The sequence below is a fragment of the Jaculus jaculus genome, chromosome 1, assembly GCF_020740685.1.
Source record: "Jaculus jaculus isolate mJacJac1 chromosome 1, mJacJac1.mat.Y.cur, whole genome shotgun sequence".
In the NCBI taxonomy this organism is placed as follows: Eukaryota; Metazoa; Chordata; class Mammalia; order Rodentia; family Dipodidae; genus Jaculus; species Jaculus jaculus.
This window is the reverse complement of record NC_059102.1, coordinates 126,092,066-126,119,623: the sequence shown is the minus strand read 5'-3', so window position 1 is coordinate 126,119,623 and position 27,558 is coordinate 126,092,066. Positions and strand designations below refer to the sequence as shown.

General features: G+C 50.9%; 1 protein-coding gene across 9 annotated transcripts in view; it reads left to right on the top strand.

The window, feature by feature from the left end:
* The window catches only part of Ralgps1 (Ral GEF with PH domain and SH3 binding motif 1), a 325,831-nt gene that overhangs the window by 292,510 nt on the left and 5,763 nt on the right, over positions 1 to 27,558 (top strand). For 7 of the 9 annotated variants that reach the window (XM_045148099.1, XM_045148120.1, XM_045148088.1 and 4 more), the window contains 8 exons: positions 6,449 to 6,575; positions 7,648 to 7,802; positions 9,876 to 9,927; positions 19,826 to 19,909; positions 20,701 to 20,806; positions 22,718 to 22,810; positions 22,963 to 23,068; positions 24,745 to 24,836. In XM_045148099.1, coding sequence (XP_045004034.1) covers positions 6,449 to 6,575; positions 7,648 to 7,802; positions 9,876 to 9,927; positions 19,826 to 19,909; positions 20,701 to 20,806; positions 22,718 to 22,810; positions 22,963 to 23,068; positions 24,745 to 24,836 — 815 coding nt within the window. The remainder of the gene's footprint in view (positions 1 to 6,448; positions 6,576 to 7,647; positions 7,803 to 9,875; positions 9,928 to 19,825; positions 19,910 to 20,700; positions 20,807 to 22,717; positions 22,811 to 22,962; positions 23,069 to 24,744; positions 24,837 to 27,558) is intronic. The other 2 variants (XM_045148126.1, XM_045148117.1) reach the window with 1 other exon arrangement.

The window sequence follows — 27,558 nt, the reverse complement described above, 5'->3', positions numbered from 1 at the left end:
GAAATGAATAAACTTTCTAAGTTTTGGGGTCTATGAGGGGAAAAAAGGCCAGGAATGATACGTTTTCAGTTGCCCTCTATATGTAATGTTTAGTTTACATAAATGAGCTAATATTTTCCTGGAGAGGTAAACATCACAGAAAACTTTGCCCCTGCTCCCAGAGAAAATAAGTGATGTTTATGTATGCCTTGGAGCTAGTGAAGTTATTTCCAGATTTTGCTGGCCCTCATCTTACCTCCATATGGCTTCCCTAGTGGACAGGTTTCCTCTGAAGATTCCTGGGCTTCACTTGAGTACAGGAATGTCTGTGCCATGGCCTCTGTCTCTACACTCACACCTCAGGGCTCCTCCACAGCTCTCTGCTTCCTTGTTTCTTTGTCTGATGGCAAGAGCTCAGCAGACCTTCATGCAGAGCCTGGCTGTAGCACCTCTCAGCTGTAACACCCCAAGTAGTTGGTTCAACTGCCTTGAGCCTCAGTTTTCTTGGGAACAGGAAGGCTTCACACAGATTCATGGCACGGGGATGCTGGGGGAACCCCTTGAGGTGGTGCCAGAAACTCTGCCAATGACACAGTGCCTCTCAGGAGCATTGGTTCCTGGCCCTCCCAGGCATGGTCTGATGTTATCCAGATGGGGGATGGTGTGAGGCAGTCAGCTGCCCATCAGCAGCTTTCCGAGAGTGCAGCTACCCCTCCTGTGGCCTCCGCTGGCTTGTGGCCATGGGAGCAAGCCCAGTGGTCCCCACCTAGCCCTGGTCAGGTGCTCACCAGCCATGCCATGTAATGCTTTCCTCATGGCCTGCCACCCCGGAACCTAGGGTACAAAACATGACTTCATGGAACACATCTATCTGTGGGTCAGATAGGGCTGGTGCTAGAGTCTCCTGGATGCATCTTTACTCACATTTCTGTGCTTGCTGCTGGCTGGGGCTGGGGCTGCAGTAGTGGCAAAGCACATACACTTCCCTGTGACCTGGGCTTCCTCACGGTATGGCAGTCTTTGGGCCATCCAGCTCTTTCCCAAGCAGAGGACATGAAAGGCTATGAGAAAGCTCCAAGCCAGGGAACCTCATCTCAGCCTTACTCTGAGTCAGGGCACATCCAAGGAGGGAGGGATGGAGACCCTGCCACTCGGTGGAGTAGTCACTAACTTTGTGGACAACCCTAGCCAATTCCGAAAAGGCAAATGCTCAAAGTTGCTACATTGTTATCCTCACCACCACCTTCCTCTTCCCTGAAGCTGTTCTGAGCTGAGCATGGATTCTTCTGAGCAGCTCCTGAGCCTGCCTTTGTGCTTGCTCTGTACGCTAGCTATTGCCCAGTCCATCCCCTGGGCCTCTCAGTAGGCAGGTGGGAGCCAAGTATGCTGGGAAGCCACCAGTACCTGCAAGGTACTGGCCATGCCATCCCCAGCCCCATTCTGTGGGTAAAGATGCTGGATGTTCACCCTACCTCACGCATCAGGGGGGTGACAGAGCTGCCTGGTGGGCCAGGGGTCTGGACGGGTCTGTCAGTGGTAGCTAACAAAGCGTAAGTGGCATACAATGAGGGCTCCATCTCTGTCACCCTGCACATGTGTGCAGAGCAAGTACGCACCTGTCCTGCATGTCCCTGCCTTTCTTACACTTTGTGTCACTCATGTTCCCAGAAGTTCTCAGGGGCTAGTTCCATATAAGAATCAGAACTCCAGGCCGGGCGTGGTGGCGCACGCCTTTAATCCCAGCACTCGGGAGGCAGAGGTAGGAGGATCGCCGTGAGTTCAAGGCCACCCTGAGACTACAGAGTTAATTCCAGGTCAGCCTGGACCAGAGTGAGACCCTACCTCGAAAAACCAAAAAAAAAAAAAAAAAAAAAAAAAAGAATCAGAACTCCAAACTTGCTCTGGCATTAAGTGTCACCTCACCCCTAGCTGGGGTGCTTCAGGCCTGACTGCTTGTGGCAAGAGAGGGGAAAGTATGGCCTTCTCCCTCCCTATGTGTTTCTCTAGATCCCTCAACTTGCTATTCACAGCCAGGTGGGCCACAGTCATAAGTGGTGGGTGCTGCTGTTCTTGGGTGGCAGTTGACATTACTATACCTCCTCTTCTGAACATGCTCTTTCACAAGTCCTCAACCTTGTCAGGCACAAATCCATTCCTGGGCCCCTGTCCTTCTGCAGTACTCAGAATCAATTGCCAACCAGCAGGCTCCTGAGAGTCTAGCTAACCCTCCTGCAGCCTCCAGTCTCCTGTGGCTATGGCCATCCTTGGGCCCGAATCAGGTACTCATCCCATGAGCTTCCCACTGTAGGAAACATAGTTCAAGTCCATAAATGGTCTTTGGAGCCCCCTCACTCTGCTTATTGAAGAAGAGAGCAGCCCATGGGCAAGGGGCGGGGCCTGATCTATCCAACTCTCTTCCCTGTGCAAACCTTTTCCATGTTAGAACGAGTGCAGGACCTCTCAGAGAGCTCAAGGACTGAGAAATCAGGCCAGGCACCATCAAGCTGGGAATCCAACACCCACCTCCACTCTATCCAACTCCAGTGCCCTGCATGGACTCAGCACCTTTTAGGACCAGTGGCCTCCCAGCATCCTCAGTTCTTCCTGTGGCCTGGGTGTCTTTGCCTGCTGGCTTCCAAGAGAGCATGGTACCACCTCAGCCTAATAGAAAAATAATTGAGCTCTACTTTTCAGAAGGAAATAAAGTGGGCCTTCTGTGTGTTGTGGGAGATAGATTTTGGCTCTCAGTGGAAACCCATGAGAACTGCATGTGTGAGAAAAAGAATGTGTGCGAACATAGAAATGACTGGCTCCCAGGCTTCCCTGAGAAACCTGGCTAGAGAAGGGTTTCCACACAGACTCTGCAGTGGGCCCCTGTATCCCAAGTGCCTTCAGGCTCTGGCAGACCCAGAAAGGTCCCAGTCCTGAATCTAAAGACAGTTTTCCACATGGGCATGCAGGAAGCAGAAGAAACTGAAGTCCTTCCCCCTGGGCATTATAGGGCACATGGAGGCATGGAAGGAGCTCCAGACAGCACAGTTACCACACCTCCCCCAGAGAGGAAACACACCAAGAAGGAAAAGATGGCGTGAAGCCCAGCCCAATCAGGAGTAGAGTCTGGACTGGAACCCAGGTCTTGTGACTTGAAGTCACTACTCTCCCTTCTCCCACAGCTGCCTCCCATTAATTTCCAATGTGTGAGACTTGGAAAGCCTAACTGAAATGGGGCAGTGCTGGCTCACAACAGGGCTCGGCTGGATGTCCATGGGAAGAGTCTCCCCTGCCCATAGTGTGCTCTCCTCCCAGCCATGGCATCACTCCCATCTACCCAGTGCCCTCCAGACATTGTCCCCACACTGAACTTCCCGCCCCTTCTGAACCTATGCCCTGAGTACACAGTACCACACACAGAGCCTGGTCTCAGTCCCCTCTCCCTACACCCCTTCCTGCTGACCCTACTCTGGATATCTCTCATTGCCAGCTCTCCATTGCCACCTGAGGCCTCCAATCGTGGCCACATTCAGTTGCTCCACAGCCAGAAGAGCTTCCTACGGTGAGACTGTAAGAGCATCACCACTCCTTCATCTTGTGAACTTCCAGGCTCCTCAGAGCCCTGATCTCTGTTGTCCCTGAGCCTGTGCACATGCTGTTCCTTCTGTCCCTGCCACTGCTTCTTCTAGAGTTCTTGCACCAGCCAGAATGTCAGACCTTCCACACATCTTTCCATGGGTTCCCAAATACTCAGCTGGGCAAGGTCCTGGACCTTCCCAGCCTCGGGTTCTACATCGTAATATTAAGATAAGAGCAGGACCTACTTGGCAGTGCTATTGTAAGACTTAAATAAGGTCATGTGAACAAAGTATTTGACACATGGGTCTGGTACTGAATAGATGCTCAGTCAATGTTGGTGATTATCATTATCCCCCTTGTTGAAGTCTTGTCCTATCACTCATGATTATTCTCCTGTCAAAGCCCGTGTTTCTCCTGGGTGCAACTGCCTGCTTACTCGTCTCTACTCTTGACTGGCATCCCTATGAAGGCAGAACATCGTTTTCTAATCCATGTTGTAACTCCAGTGCCTAGCCTAGGGGCAGCCCAAGATCAGGACTCAGTAAACATTTGTGGCACAGAGAGAGATTGCTAGATTGATTATTGTTTTGGCTCATCACAGGGAGGTGGTGAGGATATGATCCTATTCCTGTTTTGCAACTGTAGATCCAGGGTTCCTAGGGGATAAGATGGCCTTCCCAAGGTTACTCAGCCTATAAGCACAGACCCAAGGTGAGAACCCAGGTCTGTCTGCCTCTAGACCTTGAGTCCCTTACTGCCTCAGGTCATTATCTGGAACTCCGGCCACTCTAAGGCCTTTAGTAGAAAGCTGGGTGTTTTTCTGTCTCCCAATCCAGCAAATGGCCTGTTGAAAGTATGTTAGTTTCTTTAATGAAAACCATATTTTTTTCGGCATAATATCTGGTTCCCCATAGAAACTGTCAATTTTCATATGTTCCAATAAAACTGCTGAAGAAATAGCCACTTAAAGGGCTTTAAGCATTATTCATGGAAAAATTATGCTAAGGAAAAATAGAGCAAACCTTTGAGATAGTCAAGCCACATGGTCAGTTTTTCCAGCTGTCCATGCCATATCAGGCTGGGCAGCAGGGCCTGCACTGTGCTAAGGAGGCCAGAACCCCAGTTCATCACCACCCCCACACTGCCTGAGGACATGACAAACAAGCTTGCCAGCTGCCCAGCTCAAAACACAGCCCCAGAAGACACGTGTCCTGGCACCATCACGTGGGGGCCGCCCCAGGAACGTGAGGTCTTTCGGTAGCAGAGGGTGTCAGTTACTGGCAGAGAGGGGCCCCCATCTGGGTCCCAGATGAATGGAAATTCTTCTGCTTCCGCGTCAGACCCAGGCTGTTGGTCAACAATGCGGAGGGATGGGGGGAGGCTGAGACCCAGAGTAGGGAGAGCAGCGTCAGCTCTGACAGGCCAGGGGGGCCACAGCTCTTTGCTGAAGCCCCTGCCCACCCTCCCCCCACTGGTCCAGGGGCATCTGAGGCCAGCCATGCCTTCCAAGGCTCCAAAGCACAAAGGAAAGGATGCATCCAGGCCTAGTTCTAGAGAATCCAGAGTTGAGTGAAACTTGACAAGGCATGTCTGGAAGGCTTATGAGAGCTCAAAGTGTGAAGCAGAGCTGAGAGGCAATAGCTATGCAGAGCCAGATGGGAATGAGTACCCTCAGAGTGACCACTGGCAGCTACTGCCCCTCTAAGCCATGTGGCCCTGTTGCACCTCTGAGCCTCCCTCTGCAGCAGCCATGGCCACAATGAAAGTGTCAAGTACACAGGAACCAGTGAGCTAGGACTTGAATGTTTGAGGCAGGCCAGGCCACTCCTAGCTGGTGCTTACTGGATGATTGTCCCTTGCTCAAAAACAGTAGAGTAGATTATACCTGTTCTAGATGTCCTCCAGGAAGTGCCTCCTGCTAGCCAGACCCCTCCCTGTGATCTGCTGTTCCCTTCCTGGAGTCTGTCCAGGGGGGCTCTGACCCCCTGGCATTCCTCCCCCACCTCAAGGACTGTGGCATTGCTACAAAGCACAGAAACAGGAGCACAATGGCCAACCCTAATTATCACAGTGGTCATTTCTATTCCAACACTGGGACCTTTGGGCTCTGACTTCAGGCTGCCCAGGGAGGCGCCTTGCCATCTGACCTTTGGAGAGCACTTTTCTGCACAGTGACTCAGGCAGAGGGCTATAATCCTCAGGCAGTGGGGCTGATAAACAAGGGGGCCCCACCCTCTGGATTCCTCTCTTGCTGTACTGCAAACCAAAACAAAGCAGGATGCTATTCATTTTCCTTTTCCTTTCTGGAGCAGCTGCAGAAGCTGTTTCCCAGTGGCATGGCCAATCTGTGTCCCAGTAAGTAGGACAGAGGACTTTCCCTCGGGGTACCCCAGGATCACTGGAAGAACCTAGACAGAACTGATGCCAGGGAGGGCTCACACCATCTTGGTACTTCTGGTGTACCCCCAGGTAGAGAATCAGAGCCACAAACCAGCAGGTGCCAGCCTGGAGGCTATGGCCAGGGAAATGCTCATGGCTAGATGGAGCACCCTCTGGTTTGTGAAAGACAGCCAGGACCCTTGCTGCAGGGTCATGCCTCTGGTTCTACTGTTATGTATGGATCTGTCAGATACCATATAGAAGCCAGCCTTGGGATGTAGCTAGCCAGTGGAGCTGCCCCATTGTTGGATGTGGACACTAGAGGCCTTCCTGACAGTGGCTTGGCAGCTGTGGGAGTACTGATACTGGTCTGTTCTCATCTGACCAGTAGGAAGCTGCCAGGTGACTCAACCGTATGAACCTTGACTTACCTGGGACAATCAGGCAGAGATCTGTACCACAAGCCTAGGGCTTTCACTTCATGACCCTTGTCATCACTCGCCCTCTGCTCTGTTCACAGGCCCCTCCACAGGCTCCAGCTCAGCAAGGTTCCGCCGGAGGCCCACCTGTCCTGATACATCTGTGGCCGGCAGCCTCCCCACCCCACCAGTGCCCAGACACAGGAAGAGCCACAGCCTGGGCAACAAGTGGGTGACTGAGCGGCCTCTCTTGGGTCCTCCCCTCCATCTCAGAAGCTCTTGGTGACTGAGCAGCCCTCTCCTGAGTCCTCAATCTCAATCCCAAAAGCTCTTAGTGTCCCTGGCAGGCACACTTTTCTAAGGCTGAGTAGACTTGGGAAGAGTGTGGGGCAGCTGGACCCAGGCTATGGAGAAATGGTGCAGTAATGTGATCCCAGAGAATGTACCCCAGCTCAATTAGCACCTCAGGGACAGCCGAGTTTGGTAGACCAGTTACTGTCAGCAGTGGGTGTCTCATGTCATCTGCCAGAGAGGAGTGCCTGCTGGCTCACTGGTCCTGTGGACTCCACAGCTGAGGAACATATAGGTCCTCAGCATGCCTGGGAGAAGCCATGCCTATGTCTTCTGGGCATTGGGTACAAGTTTCCAAAGAGAGAGGTCTCGGTCGCTCTCTTTTTTTCTCCCTCCCTCCCTTTTTTCTTTCCCCTCCACCTACCTTCCATCACTATGGTACAAGCCCCAGCAACCCCTGGGCTGGCCTTGGAGAAGATTGAGGTAGGAGGAGGACAGTTACTCTGAGTCCTCAGCAATCTCTCCTAGTCTGGACACTGGCTACATATCAGGGAGGGCAGCCATCTCAATGAGCTGACAGGTCTCTGAGCTGCTGCACATGGTAAGGAGTCCAGTGAGAGTCACAAGTCAGTGACAGCCTTGCAATAGCGCAGTGGCATTGGTGACAAGATTCAGACCAGGTGCATGTGACTGCAGACCAGCCATGTGGTCATGGTCCATTTGCTCTCGCTCGTGCAGCCTCATCTCACAAGCTTCATCTTCATCCCGGGAGTCAGGCAGGGCGAGCAGCATTAGATCCTGTTGACAGATGGAGAAACTGAGGCTTAGAAAAAGGGTGTGATTTGCCCAAGATCATGCCACAAGAGAGAGCAGAGCCTGGATTGCCTTTGGCTCTGGGTGAAGACATTTCCCTGCAGCTGGCCCTTGTCTGTGGCACCCAGGGCCTCTGCAGCCACCGTCGCTCTGCGGATAAGGAGCTTTGCCTTCTTTCTTCCTTTCCATTTTCCAGTATGATGTGTCAGTTGAGTGTAGTTGAGAGTAAAAGTGCGACATTCCCATCGGAGAAAGCCAGGCACCTTCTGGACGACAGTGTCCTAGAGTCCCGCAGCCCCCGCAGGGGCCTCGCCCTCACCTCCTCTGCTGTCACCAATGGACTCTCCCTAGGTAAGCGTCTCCGGCCTGCACATGCAGGCAGGGGCCGCAGGCCCGGTGTGTGCTCCATGTCTGTCTCTGTGTCACTGTGCTGGGTCCAGTGACCCCTTCCCCTTGCAGAGTGTTCCCCTGAAGGAGTCCCCCTGGGTTGTAGGTTGTCACCATCCTGCTAGTGGCCCCAAGTGTGACAGGCAGATGGGACCCCACTTTTGAGTCCAGCTCAACTCCCAAAAGCTACTGTAGTGGCCCTTTTGTCCCAAGGGAAGACACCAGCCCTGACCCTGTTTGCAGCTGTACTGGGAGGTTCACAGCTTCCTGTTTGTGTGCTTGTCTTTAGCTGAGAAGCCAGAGGAGGAACAGTGAGCTTCAGGGATGAGAGAATCCTGAACCTCAGGGCCTCCAAAGTCCAGGAGAATGCATAGGCCTGGCACACAGAGGCTAGCGCTAAGAAGAAATCTCTCCTTGGAGACTAGGGAATGGTGCTTATGTTGATGGAAGCACAAAATGGTGCCACTGAGGCTTGGCCAGGAGATGTAGAGGTTAAGGCTGTGGCTAGTCTGGAGCTCTGCTCACAGATCTGTTCCCCTATAGTGCCCAGGTCATCCAGGGTAGATGACGCCATCTTGTCACTGCTGCCACCAGCCCAGTGCTCCTCTGACCCTCCTTGCATCTCAGTGTGCTGGTGTTGCTGGTGTGTGTGTGTGTGTGTGTGTGTGTGTGTGTGTGTGTGTGTGTGTGTATCTGTCTATCTGTCTGCTTTGCTAGCAAAGTTTTCCCAGGGCTGGTGGTGGGCAGACTTGCCCAACTGTGTTGGATCTGGTGAAGATGGTGGAACAGAAGGCTAGGAGCTTGGAGGAGGCTGGTAATAGGAACATCAGGGGGGACTCTCATGACACATGTCCCTGTGCAGTTAGGTCAGTCACAGACAATACTAGCCCAAGGCCTAGAAGTCTAGGACAAGCAAATCCTATACCTGCCTATTATCTGGTAGGAGGGCATCCTGTTTGGATACACACAGGGGTGTAGGCCACATAGGATGGTGCTTCCTAGGCTTGTAGGTATGCTTTGACAGACATTCTGGGTTCCATAGGCTGGTGCAAAGTAAGCAGGCTTCTTCCTAAGAACTCCACAGCCTATAAGGATCCACAGTCTTCACTTTTGGACCCCTTCTAGGAATGTCTGATGGAACCTGACTTCTGACAAATGCATTCTGGGAAATGCAGACCCAAAAGTTCGCAGTGGGGCCCAGAGCAGCTCTCTGATATCCAGGAAACTCTGAGCCATGCCTGAGTCCAGGCTGCTGTTCCGGAGGGAGAGGGAGTCAGGTGCTGTGCTGTCCAATCCAAGAGAAATCACAAGGTTGATTGGTTCTGGGTCTTTAAGTTAGAGGACTTGAATCATTTTTCTCCTTGGGTTGAGTGCCTTGTCTGGTGCAGCTAGTCTGTCCCCACCACCTCCAAGCCAATAATGAGGGCCATAGCTCCAGCCAGGGCTCCTCCCTGGCCCTTCCCATTATTCAGCCTTGATGCTCTTTGCCTGCAAAGAGTCCTGAACCTCAGAGCCTCCAAAGTCCAGGAGAATGCATAGGCCTGGCACATGGATGCTAGGGCCAGGATGAAATCTCTCCTTGGAGGCTAGGCAAGCAGGACACCCCAGTCAGCTCCAGAGCACATGTTTGGGGAGGCACAGGGAACTGGAACATGTCCCAAGGCTTATCAGTGTCCTTGTGGTCTATAGGGGCCCTCTTTCAAGGCTTCTGTCCCATACAGGCACTGGCACTGAGACCAGCATCTAACCCAGACGTGATCACCTAGCCTCTGCCCTCAGCAGTTGAGGCCTTTCCTGCCTTGCTTCCCCTGGAACATTAGGGCATAGTGGGAAGGGGCGGGGGACCTTCTTGAGAACAGTAGGACTGAAGGGTTCTTTGTATCCTCTCAGAGCCTTCAGAAGTAGATAAAACCTGCAGCGGCCCACAGGGTCAGGACACTGTGAGCTCAGGAGGCCAGGATTCAATGACTGGGAGTCCAGGAGAACAGGCCCTCTCTGTGAGGCTGCCTTGCTCACTGATCTGTGTTCCTTTTCCAGGCAGTAGTGAGAGCTCAGAGTTTAGTGAAGAGATGTCTGCAGGGCTGGAAAGGTGAGTGTGGCCTCCCTCCCTTGGGAGATCTCAGGGCCCAGGGAGCTGGAGTCAGGCTTGGGGAGGGCGACCCTGGCCCACACACTACACAACAGGCATAGAAGTGGCCCCTGTTGTTCTTGTCAGTAGACACTGAAGCACTTGGTCTAAGCCAGCTACAAGAGGAAACCTGGGAGCCAGCTGGGCCTAAAGTGTGGGTTCTGGACCTAGTAAGCCCAAGAGTCACTTAAATCTTGAGATGGGTATGTGGCTCCTCCTGGTGGTCTACAAGAATATTGCACTCATGCAGCCTTCGAATTTGGGTATTTTTAACGGCCACTCTGCTGGGCACTGGTGACAGGGAAGTGGCCACCCTTGCCATGTGTTCTTGTTACTCCTTCCACCCATTGTTTGGCCCCATGTACAAAGCCTGTTTGCCCCAGGTACCCAGTCCCTTAAGAATTGACCTTCAGCATATACTCCACATACTAATGCTTCCTGGACCACAGCCAGAGCATCAAGAAGATGTGACACTACAGGAGGTGAAGGACGCCTTGGTGATTCCAGGACTGAGGACAGGCTAGGGGTTCCAGTGTGCCAGAGAGGCAGAGTTTCATTGTCCTTCAGGGTAGCTCCTACACCAGCGCTGAGGGGCCTGTATGCACACATATACGCAGACAGTCATTCCCACACATACACTGTCTTCCATGTACACATGCACACAGTTATACGTACACATGTGCCGTATACATACTTAACTGTATTCATTCATATAAGTGAGTGTGTTTCTACTCAGTTAAACTTAGTATACATACTTAGTTACATATGCAGTTATACACTCATGCTTATACATACACTAAACACTCATATACACTCACATGCATACCATGTAAAACCACATCACACGAAAACATACATATAGGCTGGAAATAGCTTAGCAGTTAACATACCTGCCTGCAAAGCCTAAGGACCCATGTTCGACTCCCCAGATCCCACATAAGCCAGACACACAAGTGATGCATTCGCAAGTTTGTGCATGCACACAAGGTGGCACACACATATGGAGCTCAACTGCAATGGCTGGAGGTTCTGGTGCACCAATTCTGTCTTTCTCACATGCCTTCTCTCTCTCTCATAATAAAGAAAAACATACATACATGTGCCCTTGTGCACATATACATGCTTCTCTGGTGCTAAAGCTTCCGTGTCATAGTCCTGTAATCATAAAAGGACCAGAGAGGAGGTTGCCCTACCTAGCCATTTCCCCACCCTGGACAGATGGACTCACTGGGAGCCCATGGTCTATACTGAGCATTCTATGTGCCAGGCTCTCTCTGGGCACTGCCTGTGTGTGGTCTCATTACAGCCTCAGAATTTCTCCACAATATCCATGTAAATTGTTCCTGGTTTGTACATGGAGAAGACAAGGCTTGAGAAGGTCAGGTGACTCACTTACTTCACCCTCATGTGGTAGGGGCAGAGATTACCCAAGTCCATACCCTCCTACTTCAAGCCCCATGCCTCTGTCTGAGGGCTAGCAGTGCCAAGTGCAGGGTCTGGTGCCATGTTAGCCAGTAAGTCAGTCAGTTAATCTATCTATGAAATGTAAGTTGGGACTGGGGAGAGCTACATATCATGAGCCTTTGGAGGCTCTTTTGGCTCTCCCCCAAGGGTTTCTGGAGACATTTTCTCCGTTGCTGTTTGTAGAGCTCAAGCAAACCAGCCCAGCTACTCTTGCTCTGGGAACACAGCAGTGGAATAAGCACTAGGCTGCCCGAAGGGAAGGCTAAGTTCTTGGCCTCAGTTGGAAAAGGCTACAGGCAAACCAGCATCTGTTGATGGCCGCTAGCATCCAGTGGGACACTCAGGCACAGTGCTAAGATCCAGAATAGCATATGTGGCCCTATGTGTTATTTCCTTCCTTCATTCTTCACACATTCATTCCTTCATTCACTGATTACTCCTTGCACCCAGAAGGCGATGCTGTGGACAGTCATGACTGTTCTCGGCTACCTGAAAGTCTGTAGCAAGTGCCCTTGTGTGGGCTGTCCTGTGAGCACTTGCCTCCCACTGGCTCATCCATGCCCCTGCCCAGCCCTGTCTCCAGCAGCCCTTCAGCTGCCCTGCAGAGAGGCCTTGGCCCCCCTTTCTGCTGAGGGGAGTAAGGAGCTACTTGGTTCAGAACGGCTAGGATGGCCCCACTCAGAACCCAAACTCAGGCAAGCCTTGACTCCCAGTAGTCCCTTTATCTACCCTGCTGTTCCCCAGAGGGTTCAGTCCTCAAAGGCATGTGAGCACTCCAGGATTCCCTGCAGACTGAACACAGCCAAGGGGAAGAGTTACTTCCAAGCTCGAAGCTCCTCTTTCCACATCCCGTCTCCTCATAGTTCAGTCATTGTCATGTCAACACCTGGGCCTCTTTTACCTCAACCTTCAGTTCAACCCCATTGGGTCTTCTCTACTACACTCCTAGGCCTTCTCCAGGCCACATAGTCAGCTCTTGATAGGGGAGTAGATCTTGGGTGTCTGCCTGTCTGGGCCCCAAGGTCAGCATCTTCCTAGAAAGAACCTCTCCACCAGATCCTCCAGAGATGGCTGGCCTGCTCAAGCAGAGGTGGGAGGCATGGAGTGGGGCTGCACTCAGAAACAAAAATGTGAAAGAAGAGGAGGCCTGACTAGTGCGGAGCAGCAGTACTCCGCCCCACAGCTCTGAGCTCAGAAGGTATAACCTTCAGCTGACCGGCCCTCTGCCCCTAGCTCAGCACAGGCTAGGGAAAAGAACAGAGCCACACACCAAGGCAAAGGACAGGACTCCCCCCCACAGCTCTGCCAGTTCAGGGCACATCTGAGTCACCTTTATCACCCCTGTGAGTGAGCAGGCAGGAGCGTTTCCATTGCCTGGTCAACAATGGGTCTTTATGCCTCATCCTATGGATGTGGAAAAAAGTGGTCCTTGGTGTCGTCCAGAGCCAGGGCATGTGTGCCTGTTGTGATCCTAAAATAGTCAACTTCAAAAGCATCCACAAAGCCATGGATAACTACAGAGACACCAACTCCTGTTCATGAGAACTGGATTCATAGGGAGCAAAGGGCCCCCTGTCTGTGCTGCTCCCTAGTCTGTCCATCTGGCTGGATGGAGTCAGACAGCCAGGCCAGGGAGATGGGAGGCATTTGTTGGTCACTTCTCAACTTTCAGGCTAAGCCTCTCCTCATCCTCAGAGTCCAGAGTGAGGATCTCCTGGCTGTCCTGGCCAGCATCTTCATCTCCAGTGAGTAGGCAAGGATGTGCCTGCCCCCTCTCCTGTGTGGCTCTCCCTGTGAGGACACAGATGGAAGGAAGTTTCTCAGTGCATGCCACTTACCTGAAAAGGAGAGGGTTGGCCAAGCAAGGCATTGGAAATGGGGACTTCAAGGACTAGAAAGAGGAAAGGGGCTTTTGCCAGGTTGGGCTCCAGCCATCCTCAGGCTCTGGAGAAACATATGGGACAGAGGCTCATAGTCAATTTTGACACTAAAATGGGAAGAAAAATAGCACCCCCAGGGTCGAAGTGTTTTAAAAAAGAGGAATGAAATGGATTTAAGGATGAACATAGATCTCGGAATGAAAATACACATCATTCATCTTGGTTATCTCTGTGTTGTAGAGTTATTGAGAGACTACTTCATATTCTCTAAATTTTTCACAATGCCATAGTCTTTCTTTAGTCTTTAGTATTTAACTTTATCAAAGAAGATGGCATCAAAAATTTTAGCTGATTGTTCTTTAAGAAGTGAAAAATGAGGCCGGGCGTGGTGGCGCACGCCTTTAATCCCAGCACTAGGGAGGTAGAGGTAGGAGAATCACCATGAATTCAAGGCCACCCTGAGACTACATAGTGAATTCCAGGTCAGCCGGAACTATAGTGAAACCCTACCTCAAAAAACCAAAAAAAAAAAAAAAAAAAGTGAAAAATGACACCAGGTATAATGGCACATGCCTTTAATCCCACCACACAGGAGACTGAGGTAGGAGAATTGCTGTGAGTTCCAGGTCAGCTTGGACTTGAGTGAGACCTTGCCTCAAAAAAAAAAAAAAAAGAAAAAGAAAAGAAAAGAAAAAAAAGAAAGGGTGTGGTGGCACATGCCTTCAATCCCAGCACTTGGGAGGCAGAGGTAGAAGGATCACCATGAGTTTGAGGTCACCCTGAGACTACATAGTGAATTCCAGGTCGGCCTGAGTTAGAGTGAGACCCTGAACAAAAAAAAAAAGAAAAAAGAAAGAAAGAAAATATGGAAGTATTTCAAAGCTCATTTCAGAGCCATCTCCCATCCTTCTCCACATGACATTACCAGGCCTGAAGAAGAACTTCTCACATGGGAGATGGACTGTGGTAGAGACCTTGGGCAGACTCGGAGGGCTCTCAAAGGATCTGACCACCAAAGGGGGAGAGGGGAAAAGAGAGAGAAAGGAGACATTGTATAGCCCTGTCCGAGGAGAGGGGTCTTTTAACCTTCTGCAGGGGCTGGGGACACAGGGAACTAGCCAGGGCTCATAGCCCCTGAAGGAAGCCACACCAGGTTCAGAGATTCCTGTTACAGTGCAAAGGGGGGGTTAGCAGGATGCCCTCTGTTGGCTGCAGTCTTGGCAGCCACTTCTGAAGGAGGTGGTAGCTAAGAAGAGGCCCAAGGGTGTTTGGTGAAGAGAGGCCCTGGGACTTGAGACTAACTTCTTCTGAAATCATGTACTGGGATGGGAGAGGCAAATCAGGAATGCTCAGGTTCTCTGTAGAACTCATGCAAGACAGGTGCATTCCATCACATGTCCTGTAGTCTTGAGTCCTCAGTGTACCTCTAGGAATGGAAGGGGTAGCCAGAAGTGCCAGGAGGACTAATCTGAGAGCCACTTACACGCTCAGTCCCTTTGGTGTCTTCTTACCTTCTCTGAGCATCATTTTGTTATCTGTGCAGTGGAGACATATGTGGTCAACACTTAGTGCATGGGTAGAGCTGCTGCAGGAGGAACTGATAAGGACTATTGCAAACTTTGGTCAGGTGGTACCCCTGGCCAACAAGAAAGCCACCAGGTGCAAAGATTGGGCAGAAGGAGAAACATCTCAAGTGGTATCCATGAAGGCACGTTTCCATTGGCCCCTACTGGCAGTGCGTAGAGGAGGGCCCTCTGAAGGATACTGCAAGCAGTTGGCCCTTCCAGTGTTGGTGGGTTTGTCAAGGAGATTTGGTGATGCAGTTCTTTCCTGGGTGAGGTTTACAGTTAGTGGACTTGCCCACCTTTCTTAAGGGGACACCAGGAAAGTAAAGTCATAGTGGCAATAGAATGTGAGGTCTGCCACCCCCAAAACAGTTTTATAGACACACATGGCCTGCCTTGGGATCAGATGACTCCAAGGGATAGCTCAGGTTTTCATAAGAATGCCTCCTGAGCCTCACGTTCTGAAGCAAGAAGTCACCTCACCCATGGCATAGCAATGTGAGTGGCAGTGCCCTGGGTGACAGAGTACTCACCCCATGCACAGACCTGGACCTGAGGCCCAGCATGCACAGCTCTCACCCCTCAATACTCCCTGAAGTGTGGATTTACCCAGGTCCATGTTTGAGCCAGATTGGGCTGCTCTGCTCAGTTCCTTGGGCTAACAGCCCAGTTAGAGGTAATTCCCCAAAGACTTCATTTCTTGCTTTGCTCCATTAGCTGGTGAGTGAGGCTTGCTGGCAGGCTCTCCTGGAACAGAGTGGATGATGATTTGGGAGCCTTTGTGTTCTAGCGCCTTGTGCTTGACCTTGTCCTTGGCTGTGGCAGTCAAGGCTAGCCCTGCCGTGAAACTGCTACCTGCAGTGGCTCTGTCCCATGCCTGTGACTTCTCCAGGGCCACTGCCTAGAAATGAGCAGAGCCCTCCTTCCATCAATCTGTCCTTCAGCTGAACCTCAGCTGTTTCCCTGCTGCTTCAGAGCGGTTCCTGCACTTCTCAGCACAGGGGAGGCTGTGGATGCTTCATGACACCAAGGCCACCCAGCCACTCTGTTATCTGAACGATGGGGGCATACAATACAAGTGTAGTTCATAGGTACCCACTTTAGTAACTCTAGGATGCTGCCCAGAGAAGGAAGAGTGCTTCACAGAGAGCCAGGGCCCAGCAAGATTCAGAGTGATACTCCTTGCTCAGAGATGAGTGTGACTCCCCAGAAATGGCCAAATGGAACTAGAAGCCTCTTAACATAGTTGGCCAAGGCTGTAGGCACTATTGGTGAACAGCACCATGAGGACTTGTTCATGAATCACTCACTGGGGCTCTGTGGTCTTGAGACAGAAGGATGGTGTGAGGACCAACTTCTGCTAAGACCAAGATTTCTGAAGCGTCAATGTAATTGTGGTACAAGACTCCTTTCAACTCCTTCATCCCCTAGATGGGCAGCAAGAACTCAAAGCTTTATGAATTTCAACCCTAAACTGCCTACAAGCTTAGGAATGGATGTCTTGGCAAGCCCAAGGGCTAGCAAGGCTGGGGATGGAAGCAGTAAGAACCCTAGATGTAGCCGGGTGTGGTGGCATACACTTTTAATCCCAGGATCCAGGAGGCAGAGGTAGGAGGATTACTGTGAGTTTGAAGTCACCCTGAGAGTACAGAATGAATTCCAGGTCAGCTTGGGATAGAGCCAGACCCTTCCTTGAAAAGAAAAGAAAAAAAAAAAAAAAACAGGAAAAACCCTAGATGCTTCCAACCCAAAAGTCCAGTCTGGGCTTCCTCTTCCTAGTGTTGTGGCTTTGGGCAAATGACACCCCTCTGCAAGCCTCGGAATCCTCATCAAGGCAGGGATAAGAACAGCACCTTCCTATTGATGCTGCTGGAAGAGTGAATTAATACTGCTGAGCACATTGTCTGGCACCCACCATCCGTCATTACCTCCACCAGCAGCAGCATTACTGCTGCCATCATCACCACCAGCAGCAACAGCATCCCATCATCATCATCATCATCATCTTGTGATCCCTCTGGGATGAAGTGTAAAGCTAGTGGCTAGCCTACATTTTCCCCAGAGCAAACTTCCATGAGTCTGTGGCCTGCTGCACCACAGAGCACTCTTTTTCACCCAGATCCATCCTAGAGAGGGCATGGTCATTGATCTTCTGAAGACATGTTCAGAGACATGTTTCCAGAATGACCCTAGGAAAGATGACTGTCTCTCTGTAGTAGGGGCCACCATGAGAATGTCCATCATTTCTGGGCTTACCAAATATCGTTCCCATGCATTTTGCATTTTGTGGCTGTGAACATTTACATGGCAAGTCCTCTAAGCACATGGGAGGGGATAGGCTCTCTAGCCCCTGTGTTGAGGCTGCTAGCTGCTCCAGGCTGGTACAAGCCTGCCAAGGCCAGCTGGGGCTGCCTGCCTATCACAGCCTCCCACAGCCCACAGGGAAGGAAGGCTGTCCCCAACCTTGAGTATATTCCATTAAAGGCAGGCCCTATAGACAAGTCACCATTCTTCGGCCCTTCCATGAGACTCCAAGGAGAATAAGCTCTGTCACCCACTATGTGGAATAGTGTGAGACCAGCCATGGAGGGCTCAGCCCATAGGCAGAAGCAGGTCTTCTCAGAGTATTTGTACCTCCATCTTAATGGAAGGTCAGTAGCAGGGTGGGACAGGCAGCCTCCTCATCTCTGAGTTTCGGTGTCCTCCTCTGAAACAGTGAGAATACAGGGTGGGGTGGATATGTGCTTGAAAGCATTTAGGAGACACATAGTAGGTAGCTGACAAGAGCCAGTGGCTCCTAAATGCTAGCCAGCCATAGCTCCCAGGAGAACACAAGATTTTGGAGGTGCCCCACCTCAGACGATCCTAGGACCTAAGAACTTCATGGCCATTCCATCTCACAGATCTTAGCAAAACCCCGCCCATGGAAACTACAGGTGTCACCCACAGTAGAGGTACTGTGGGTGAAAGGAAAATGATAACAAGACCCCACACATAAATCAGATGTCCCCATAGTGCCTGTGGTAGGCCCTACCACATGAACTGTCTGCCTGTCTTGCTCTCTCTTTCTCATGGTATGATGAAGGGCTTGGGATATTGCCGAGCCTCAGTTTCTCCCTTAGGAGGAGGAGAATGATGCTTGAACAAGGTTTCAGTGTTTGAGCACAACAACCTGGTGTATATGAGTACCACTGCCCATGACTCCTTGGTCTGTCAGTGAGCAAGCTCAGTGAGAGTGACCCTGGGCCTCTATAGACCCTTTGTGTTGGACTCCTCTGGGAAGGGCCTAAGCACCATTGGCTTGCCAGGACAGAGTGGTTGGTAGATGTGGATTTCAGGCTTTCCACTGAAAAGTGTCAGTTCTACCAAGCATCTGCCAGGGACACCGCACAGGTGCCCTCACATAAGGGGAGAGAAGGGTGGGGAGAGGGGCAGCATGATGTCATGACCCCCTTCCCATTATCCTAGAGCAACAGGACAAAGATTCACAAGAAGGTGGAGGGGAAGCTATATCCCCAAGTGAGTTCAGATTACAGGAGGGGCAGAACCACCAGGGACATCAGCACAGAAACTGCCATTGTCCACACTTGCTCATAAGAAATTCCCAGCAACAGCTGAAGAGAGCAGCCCAGGAAAGTGGCATGGCTTAACTCTGGCTGAGACACATCAGTCATGCTAGTGCACTCAGGGTGAGGGCCCAGAAACATAGTACCAGCAACGAGAATGATGGGTTCTGATTGTTCCACCTGAAGAGGCATGGTTCTTGTGTCAGGCATATCCGCATGTGGCAATTCCTCTTTGGATGGAAGAGAGGGAGGAGGCAGTTGAGCCACTGGGATTGGTGTGGAACACACCAGCACCTGACTGTGCCTCAGCTCATGGTAGGGCAGGGTTAGCCTTTGACCATTCTGAGACTCATGACCTTAAGGACATGGGAGACTGAGTACATGCTGTGGCATGTCATCACCCTAAGAAGAGAGCCTGATGGTCAGAAGAGGAGGGTCCTTGAGCAGCCATCTCAGATGATAGCCCCAAACTTGGGCCCCTGCACAGTGTACTCAAGATGGCCATCAGGACAATCTCTTTGACTGGAGGACAGAGGCCCATGTTGCAATGAGTGAGGCTGTCCCCCCACCACACACAGGTGGCCAGTGTCATGGACAATAGTCAGCCACTAAGGCTGGCTGTGGATAACAGAGGGAATATTTGGAAAGGAAGATGCCAAAGATTATGTCATCATCTGGCCAACGGTCAAAGAAAGCAGTAGACAGGGACAGCATGCTTCAGGGGCAGGAAGAAGGCTGGCACAGTAAGAGACACAGGATGTGAATGCTGTATGACAGGAAAGTATAGAGGGGGGGTGTTTTCCTAAGGAGATGGGGCAAGAAGTGACACACTTTCCTGGAAAGGCTCATGCTGTAGGCACCTGTAAGAGAAAAGCCAGCTGGAGTCTACAGGGAGACCCAAGCCCTCTCATGCCAGCAAGTTACACTTACCTTGCATGGGCGGCTGGAGACACCAGAGAAGCCTGTCCAAAGGAGAGAGTGTAGCAACAGAGGGCTCCAGTGTCCTGGGGAATGCCCTGGGCCTTCTGTGCAAGATCACCTGCTGTTCTATGGCCACTTGTGCTGTCAACATGGACTGCGCGGCTTTTTTTGTTAAGCATCTTGGACTCACTGAAGCAGCTAGAAGATGGGTGAACAGTCACACGCCTGGCAACAAAATCTTAATAGCATAGTCAACACAAGACCCTGGGGCTTTCCTGGATGGAGGCTCTGAAGGGTCTGTGTGCCCTGACCTGGTGGCTAGAGATGTACTTGCAATGGGAGCCGGGAACCTGAGAAGGAGGAGGAGGGGAAGGGTTGACCCATACAATCTGAGATGCTCTTGCCTCCAGGAGTAGCTGGTCTTTCCAGGATGTGGCTAAAATTCACTCCTTTTCCTCTAAAGCAGGGGACGTCTCTATGCCACACTGGGGCCCAACTGGCGGGTTCCAGTTAGGAATTCTCCCAGAACCAGAAGCTGTGTCTACAGGTATTCATGCATTCACTTACTCAGCAAAAAGCTTTGGAGCACTTAAGTGGGGGCAAAGTTATGTGCTAGAGGTACCCGAAAAGACAGACTATTTCCACAACACCATGCTAGGTACATAAGTTGTCTCAGAGGAGTGTGGCACACTGAGAAAGGAGAGGGAGATAGAGTAAACAAGGCTAGAAGAACTGGCCAAATGACTGGAGATCGTGGGGCTGTGAGAGCCTGGACAGAGGTGGTGTAAGATACCAGAGAAGGGGTGCCAGAGGAGGCTGAGGCAGTGGGTGGAGCCACATCCAGCAGGAACCCTTTAAAAGCAGTGGGAGCCAAGGGTGAGGAGAAGCATGGAGATGGGAATGGCAAGGGAAGAGGCAGGAGTGGAATCAGGATCTAGGGTAAAGGAGGTAGGGAATGGAAATGTGGGGGCACCTGTCCCTCCTTCCTGCTGTATCCCCACCTCTCTCTCAGCCTCCAGGGATGAGAGTTGGGGATGCAAGGCCCAACATCCCTTGGGTATAAAGAAACTACAGGTGTGAGCCCAGGGGAGCAGCCAGAAGGAAGCCAGGGCAGAGGGGTTCTTGGGATAGGGCAGAGTGAGGTAGGGGCCGCTAAGGGATGGGGTATGGGAACCTGGTGAAAGTCCTTGGCAGCAGAGTTCCCCCCTGCCCTTAAGTGGCTTGTCCTAGCACTAGGGATTCCTCTAGCTCTGGGGACCTCATCAACTCACAAATAAGTGGGAGGGTACCTGTCTCAGGCACTTCCAGGGCCATGTCTGACTGGCAGTCTTCCCTCAGCCCCACAAGCCCATGCACCTGCACCGTGGGGAGCTCAGCTACTATGCCCACCATGGAGGGGCCTCTAAGAAGGAAAACCCTGCTCAAAGAAGGCCGGAAGCCTGCGGTAAGTCAAGCACACACCCACCCAAGGCAGTGTGGGTAACATGGAGCTACTTGGTCTATGGACTGGCCAACTAGGCTTCCAAAAGCCTCAGTTTCCACATCTGTAAATGAGGACATTTACTTCTTCTTGGAAACCACGTCTGGTAGAGTGCCTGCATGCAGGCGCATGGGCAAGCCAGAGTCCTGGCAATTGTCTGGAGAGCAAGAGAAGCCCAGAGACCCTAAAGGGAGGAGGGTGCACACACTAGGAGGCAGTGTAGGTCAGACTATCTCCACCACTGTGTGGCAGTCCCATTGAGAGTCCCCATCTCCCAGGCAGCATCCCAGCACCAGTGGGGAAAGCACAGTGATGAGGAATTAGGAAGCTTTTCAGGCCCACCATCAGCCTTCATACTGGATCCAGATGTCACATCCTCCATGATCCCAAAGGTAGAGCCTCAGCCCCCTGCACAGCAAGCCCATCTGTGAGCTGCATCTCCTGGCTACATATGCTCTGCCCTGCCTGTCCTGTTTTGTTCCCACTGCATGACCCACAGAGTCAGCTGGAGACACTTCTCCTGTTGCTGTCAACTGTGAGATGCCATATGCAGGTTCTCTCAGAGCTCTCTTTCAGTTGCCAGTTGGCTGGTGGGTGGGAGGAGAGCCTTCACCCCAGCTCTGAGTGTGCTCTTATTTCATAGTCCAGAGTGTCAAAAAGCCTCCAGCATAATGGGTCCTGGAGTCTGTCCTGTGGTACACCTCCCCCTTCCCTTAGCCAAAATGAGGCTGGAGCCCACCAGTGTCCTCAGAGCAGTGTAGTCCTTGATGCTGACTGATCCCACATGTGTCAGGAGTGAAGAGATCAGTTCAGTGGGTTGTGACCACTGTGGAATGCAATGATGAAATGAAGGGAATGGGTCAGAGTCCTCACATCCAGTAAAGATAAATCTGTGTATGTTGTATCCTGTGTGTTGTAATTAACTCCTGTTGCTGATACAAAACATCCACCAAAATCAGCTGATGGGAGGAAAAGTTTTTATTTTGGCATACAGTCTCTAGGGGAAGCTTCATAAAGGCAGGGGAAAGCAGGGCATGAGCAGAGGCCGGACATCACCTGTGCTACAGCAGGTGGAAAACAGCAGCAAGAGAGCAAGCTGAACTCTAGCAAGGGGGAGCTGACTATAACACCCGTAAGCCCTACCCCAGCAGCACATCTTCAACAAGGCTCCACCTTCCAAACTGCCATCAGCAGGGGACCAAGCATTCAGAGCACATGGGCTTATGGGGGACATCTGATTCAAACCATCACACTATGGCATCAGAAAAGGGCCTGAAAGTCACCACTTTCCCTTGCTGGTGATCTGATGCACCCAGCAGGAAGGGGCTTGTGTGGTGATGCCAAGAGACCTGATCCTTGGAGGCACAGTCCTCCTCCAGACAAGTTTCTTACCTTGCCTCTGCAGAACTGAAAGCCCCCCTCCCCATGAAGCTATTTTCCCCAAACCACAGAAACAGCACTCTGAGCACGAAGTCCAACTTCTGTCTTGGCTCAGACTGTAGGTAGAAAGTTCCTGAAATTGGGTGTTCAGTTTTATCCAGAATAGCCTATCACAGACATTCAGCTTCTAGGCTGTGGCTCAGCATATCTGTATTTTTAAATGCTTTTTTTTTCTGGAATACTACTGGGCTCAGGTCACCTAACAGGATTTATGCCCCAAGGCTGCCTTCAACAAGTTGAAGAAAGGAAGGATCCTCTAAGGGAGCAGGATAAGGAAGGAACAAAAAGTCTTCTGCTGGGTCCAGGGTGGAGATGGCATTGCCAGGGGATGACCAGGGAGGAGAGGGGGCCTTGCTGGGGTGACCAAGTCTGTGATCAGGCTGCTCTGGGCCACTCCTCTCCTCCGTCATCACTCTGCCTCTCCATCCTCTGCAGCTGTCCTCGTGGACCAGGTACTGGGTCGTACTCTCAGGATCCACCCTTCTGTACTACGGAGCCAAGTCCTTGCGCGGCACAGACAGAAAGCATGTAAGTTCCTGAAAGAACTGCCATGCTGGCTTCCTCTGGTGGGGTGGCCTCTGGACCATGGGGGCTGGGGTGAGAAGGACACTTGCCTGGCTTCTTTTGTGGAGGGAAGTGTGTGGGCCCAGGCCTCCAGGCTGTTTGTTGCTCTCTTCTAGTATAAATCCACACCCGGCAAGAAGGTCTCCATCATGGGCTGGATGGTGCAGCTGCCTGACGACCCTGAGCACCCAGATATCTTCCAGCTGAATAACCCTGACAAAGGTGTGCAGCAGGTCAAGCGCCTCTGTTTTCTCTCCTGCCAGATGTGCACCCTGAAGCCTTAGGAGTCTTGAAGCCACCATTGTCCCTTCATGTTAGGTTTGGATGGTACCCATAGTCCCCCACTGCTCCATGATTCCACTTAGATCCCATTTGTTTCCATTGAGCAGTGAGTGGCCCTACCTTTGACTTATGGGGCTATCCTCCCTCAAACTAGTCTAGGGGAGCTGGAATAAATAAAACACTAGATGAGGTAGGACCACAGGTTGCGAGGGTCTTGGGTCTTGGTGTTCAGGGACCTCCAGCCTGCCAGTTCCATGAGACACCATAATGTTTAGGTCCAAAGTCAGCCCAGCAGAACTCGTGTCACTTCCAAAAGCTCCAACTTGGCCTTCCCCACCTGCCTCCTGGTCCCTTCTGGTTTTGCCTTTCCCTTAAACCCCTACCGAAGATGTTCTGGTGCCATTTGCACAGTGGCCTTGTCTTCACAGACCATGGCCAGTCTCCTGTGTAGCAAGTAACTAGACAAAAATCTGACATTGCTTGGTTAGGTCCTAACAGCTGGCACTTATTGAACTGCAAACTCCACATGCATTTTCACACCTTCACAGGAATGTTCTAGCACAGGGCTCATGCACAGACAAGTCACCTGGGGTTGTTGTCAAAGTTCACATTTGGAGTCTATAGGTCTGGGGTGGAGACTAACTACATTTCTCACAAGCTCTCAGGGATAAATGGTGGTGCTGGCCAGAGGATCACACCCAAGTATTAGGTTCTAATGTTCTCAGCCAAGAAGAAAAAGAAACAAGAGTGTCAAAATCCTAAGGAACCCAGAAAATGGGGAGGCAGTGCTGTGCCCAGTTCATTGCTCCCTGCCAAGATAAGTGAGCTCATTATCTGTTATACATAAGCATCCTCATTCTGGCGCCACTCAAGTTTCTTTCCCAGTTATGTAGACCAGTATCAGAGGTGGTTTGGTTAGGGAGAACACTATCGCCTTGCAAGCCCAATGGTGAGACACTGTGGCCAGGGGGCTGAACCTAGAGGCAAGTAGTGTCCCCAAGCAGAAGGAAATGTGACAGAAGGGAGACTGGCATCCACTGATAGAATTCAAGAGGTCTTTGAACTGGATAGAGAGAAAATTACATCTTTCTCTTCAGTAACAAATACTGGTATCTTCCTTCCATTTATGAGTATAGGCACCAAATGACAAATATGTGAGCAAAACCTCAGATTTTTCTCTCCAAAAGAAATCTCAGCCATGTTCATATAATGCATGGTTACATAGATTAGAACATCATTGATCTCATACCAACAGCACAACACAGCATCAGAGCTGCCGCCAGCTCTGGGGCATTAGAGCATGAATACAGGAGCATACGCAGACGTACACCACTCAGTTTGGATGTAGGTCTCAGGATTAGTGATTTTCTTTGTGTTTAATTTTATATACTTAAAAACAGTCTGAAAAGGAGTCCACAGGCTTCAGAGAGAGTCAAAAGCAGCAGTGCCCAAACTGGGTGAAAGCCCCCAGTCCAAAGCTGTTTGCCCTGCCAGCACCAGCTCCCTCAGGCTTCTCCTGGCCTTCCTCAGTTACCCAGGCTCATGTTTCCTCCACGAACTCACAGACTAACCCTCCAGATGCCTTTCTCCTTACCTAGTGGCTTTTCTTCCATCAGGCAATGTTTACAAGTTCCAGACTGGTTCTCGATTTCATGCAATACTGTGGCACAAGCATTTGGATGATGCATGTAAAAGCAACAGGCCTCAGGTAAAGTCACCCAGATCCTGCCTGCCACCTGAATTACCCTTTCCCACCCTTGACAACAGGGTTCCCTTCACCACTCAGAACCCATCTGTGCTGCTCCCAAGCACACAGTGTGGGTTGGCATTTTCCCTTGAGTCAAGGCATCCCTTGCTCAGCTTTGAATGAAGCCCAGCTCCAGATCAGAGACTTTGAATCCCTCCCTGTAAAGGAAATACCATAGAAACATCTGCTGAGGGACAGTGAGGTGACAAGTGTAATATTACCCCAGGATCCAGCTGTCATCTATTTTGTTATCTTTCAAAGCTGACTAGTGGTTCTGGCCACACTACCCTGGGTAGCTCAAGTAACAGGTAATATATGGAGTGCCCACCATATGTCAAGCAAGGCTGTTGGTAGGTGGGGACTCTAGCTCTCCAAAGGCATTATGAGCTTGGCTGAACCGGTCTCCTGATCTGGTGCCTAGTTGAGCTTCCTCCCCTTGGGAGTATCCCAAGGACTTTCCACTTCCAGCCCTCTCTCACCAGCCTTTATGAAAAATGTTTCATGTGTAGCAATTGGCAAAGCCCTTCCATGTACTTTGAGATGGGTTTTCCTGCTGTATTCATTGGGCACTGAGGATCTTGAGGCTCAGAAGGTGTCAGACACTTGTTCAAGGTTCCATAGTTACTGAGTGCTGAAGCTTAGGATCCAACTCAAGGCCACCTCATTCCCAATTCCTTTGTTGCCCCTGACTGAGCTCTCCTACCTCCACTTCCCTTCTGCTGCTGCACAGGAGGCCTGAGAACACAACCCACTGGCTAGACCTATGACATAAATGGCTGCCTCCACCCTCAGCATCTGGTAGGGAAGGATTGGAGCTTCCTTTTCCCTGTGGGTCAGGTTGGCAGCCTTGGTACCACAAAGAGACCCAAAATAAATTATACTGGAGTCCCTTGACTCACTTGTGGAGCTTATGGGGATGTACTCACCCTGTCCTCAAAGCCATATGTTCCCTGCAGTATTCCCATGACAGGAAAATACCCGAAACTTTCATGACCCACAGCAGATCCCTGCTGTGTAACACTATAAAGCTGTCTGGAGGAATGACAGGTTTGTGTGGAGGTCCTTGCAAGAGTTCCAGAGGGCACTAATACTGACAAGGGTCATATTGTTTGTATTACAATACACATGGACATTTATGCATACTAATGTGCATATAACACTCCTACAACATACAAAACTATAAACCCACGGTTTCTTGAGTATTTACATACACTTCTACCTATCGTCTAGATGAGTAGAGAGATGGATGCATGAGTTGTGGGTTGTTTTTGTTTGGTTTTAGCAGTGCTGAAGGTTGAACCCAGGGGCTCAAGCATGCTGGGCAATTGCTCTGTCACGGAGCTACACCCAGTCCATTAAACTAATGTCATTGCCCTTCTCTGTTGTAATGGGAAGACCAGAAGTTTTCATCTCAAGGCAATGCAAAAGGAAAAAGAGGGTAAGGCTTGAACAAAACTGCTGTCACATCAAGTGGCATTGGGGGTAAAACTATATCTAGGACCACCCTGGCCTCCTTAGCTTCGATGACCCAGGTATGCCTGGGCTCCCTCAGCCCTGAAGTAAGAGCACACCATGCTGGGTTCACTTGCCACACACACAGGTGTGCTCTGGGACCTGTGTACAGGAACCCATGTGGCTCTAGGTCCCTGAGGTGGGTGCCTGGCTGGGGAAGAGGCAGGTCTTAGTCTCAGCCAGGAGCAGTAAGTACTGAGTAAGAATTTGGCATCCTCCTATAGGGAGCAGCCAGAGGGGGGCAGCAGCTGCACATCAGGCCCCAAGGAAATGTGCATACCTGGGCAGCAGACATTTGTTCCAAAGGACTCATGGGTGGTATCTCACATACTGGTAAATATGATGTGCTGTGGAATAGTTCTGATTTTCAGATCTAGGAGAGAGATGATTTTATTTTTTTCTCCTCTATTTTGTTTCCTTTTTATTTCTAATTTACTTTCCACGAAAGAGTCCCATTCTGTGCTGCATGTAATAATGAAAGGTGGGAACAGCCTGTATGCTTGATAGCAGAGGACTGCTTAAATCAGTTACAGCATGTCCCTGTGACAGAGTGCAGGGAGGCTGTGAGGAAGGCCACTGCAAATGACTGTCATCCACACATAACCTCATCTCAGTGATGGAGACTGTGTTTCCATTTTGCATTTCCCAAAACGGGTTTCTCTAACACTGAATCCTTCAAGCTTATTTATAATGCATGTGTAAGATACAAACAACAGCATCAGAACCAGGCTGGTGGCCCTCAGGAAGCTAGGGCAGAGGATCATGAGTCTGTGGCTAGCCTGGGCTATATAGTGAGGCCCTATTCAGACAAAGCAAAACAACAAACAACAGCAGTAGAAAACAGCCATATACACACCTATGGCCCAAAACCCAGACCCAACCCCAAGTCTTGAAGCCACTTCTTCCCCTTAATTCTTTTTTTAAAGTTTTTGTTTATTTTTATTTATTTATTTGAGAGCGACAGACAGAGAAAGAGGCGGGGTGGGGGGAGAAAGTGGGCACCCCAGGGCTTCCAGCCACTGCAAATGAACTCCAGATGTATGCGCCTCCTTGTGCATCTGGCTAATGTGGGTCCTGGGGAATCGAGCCTCGAACCGGGGTCCTTAGGCTTCACAGGCAAGTGCTTAACCACCAAGCCATCTCTCTAGCCCTCTTCCCCTTAATTCTTGCT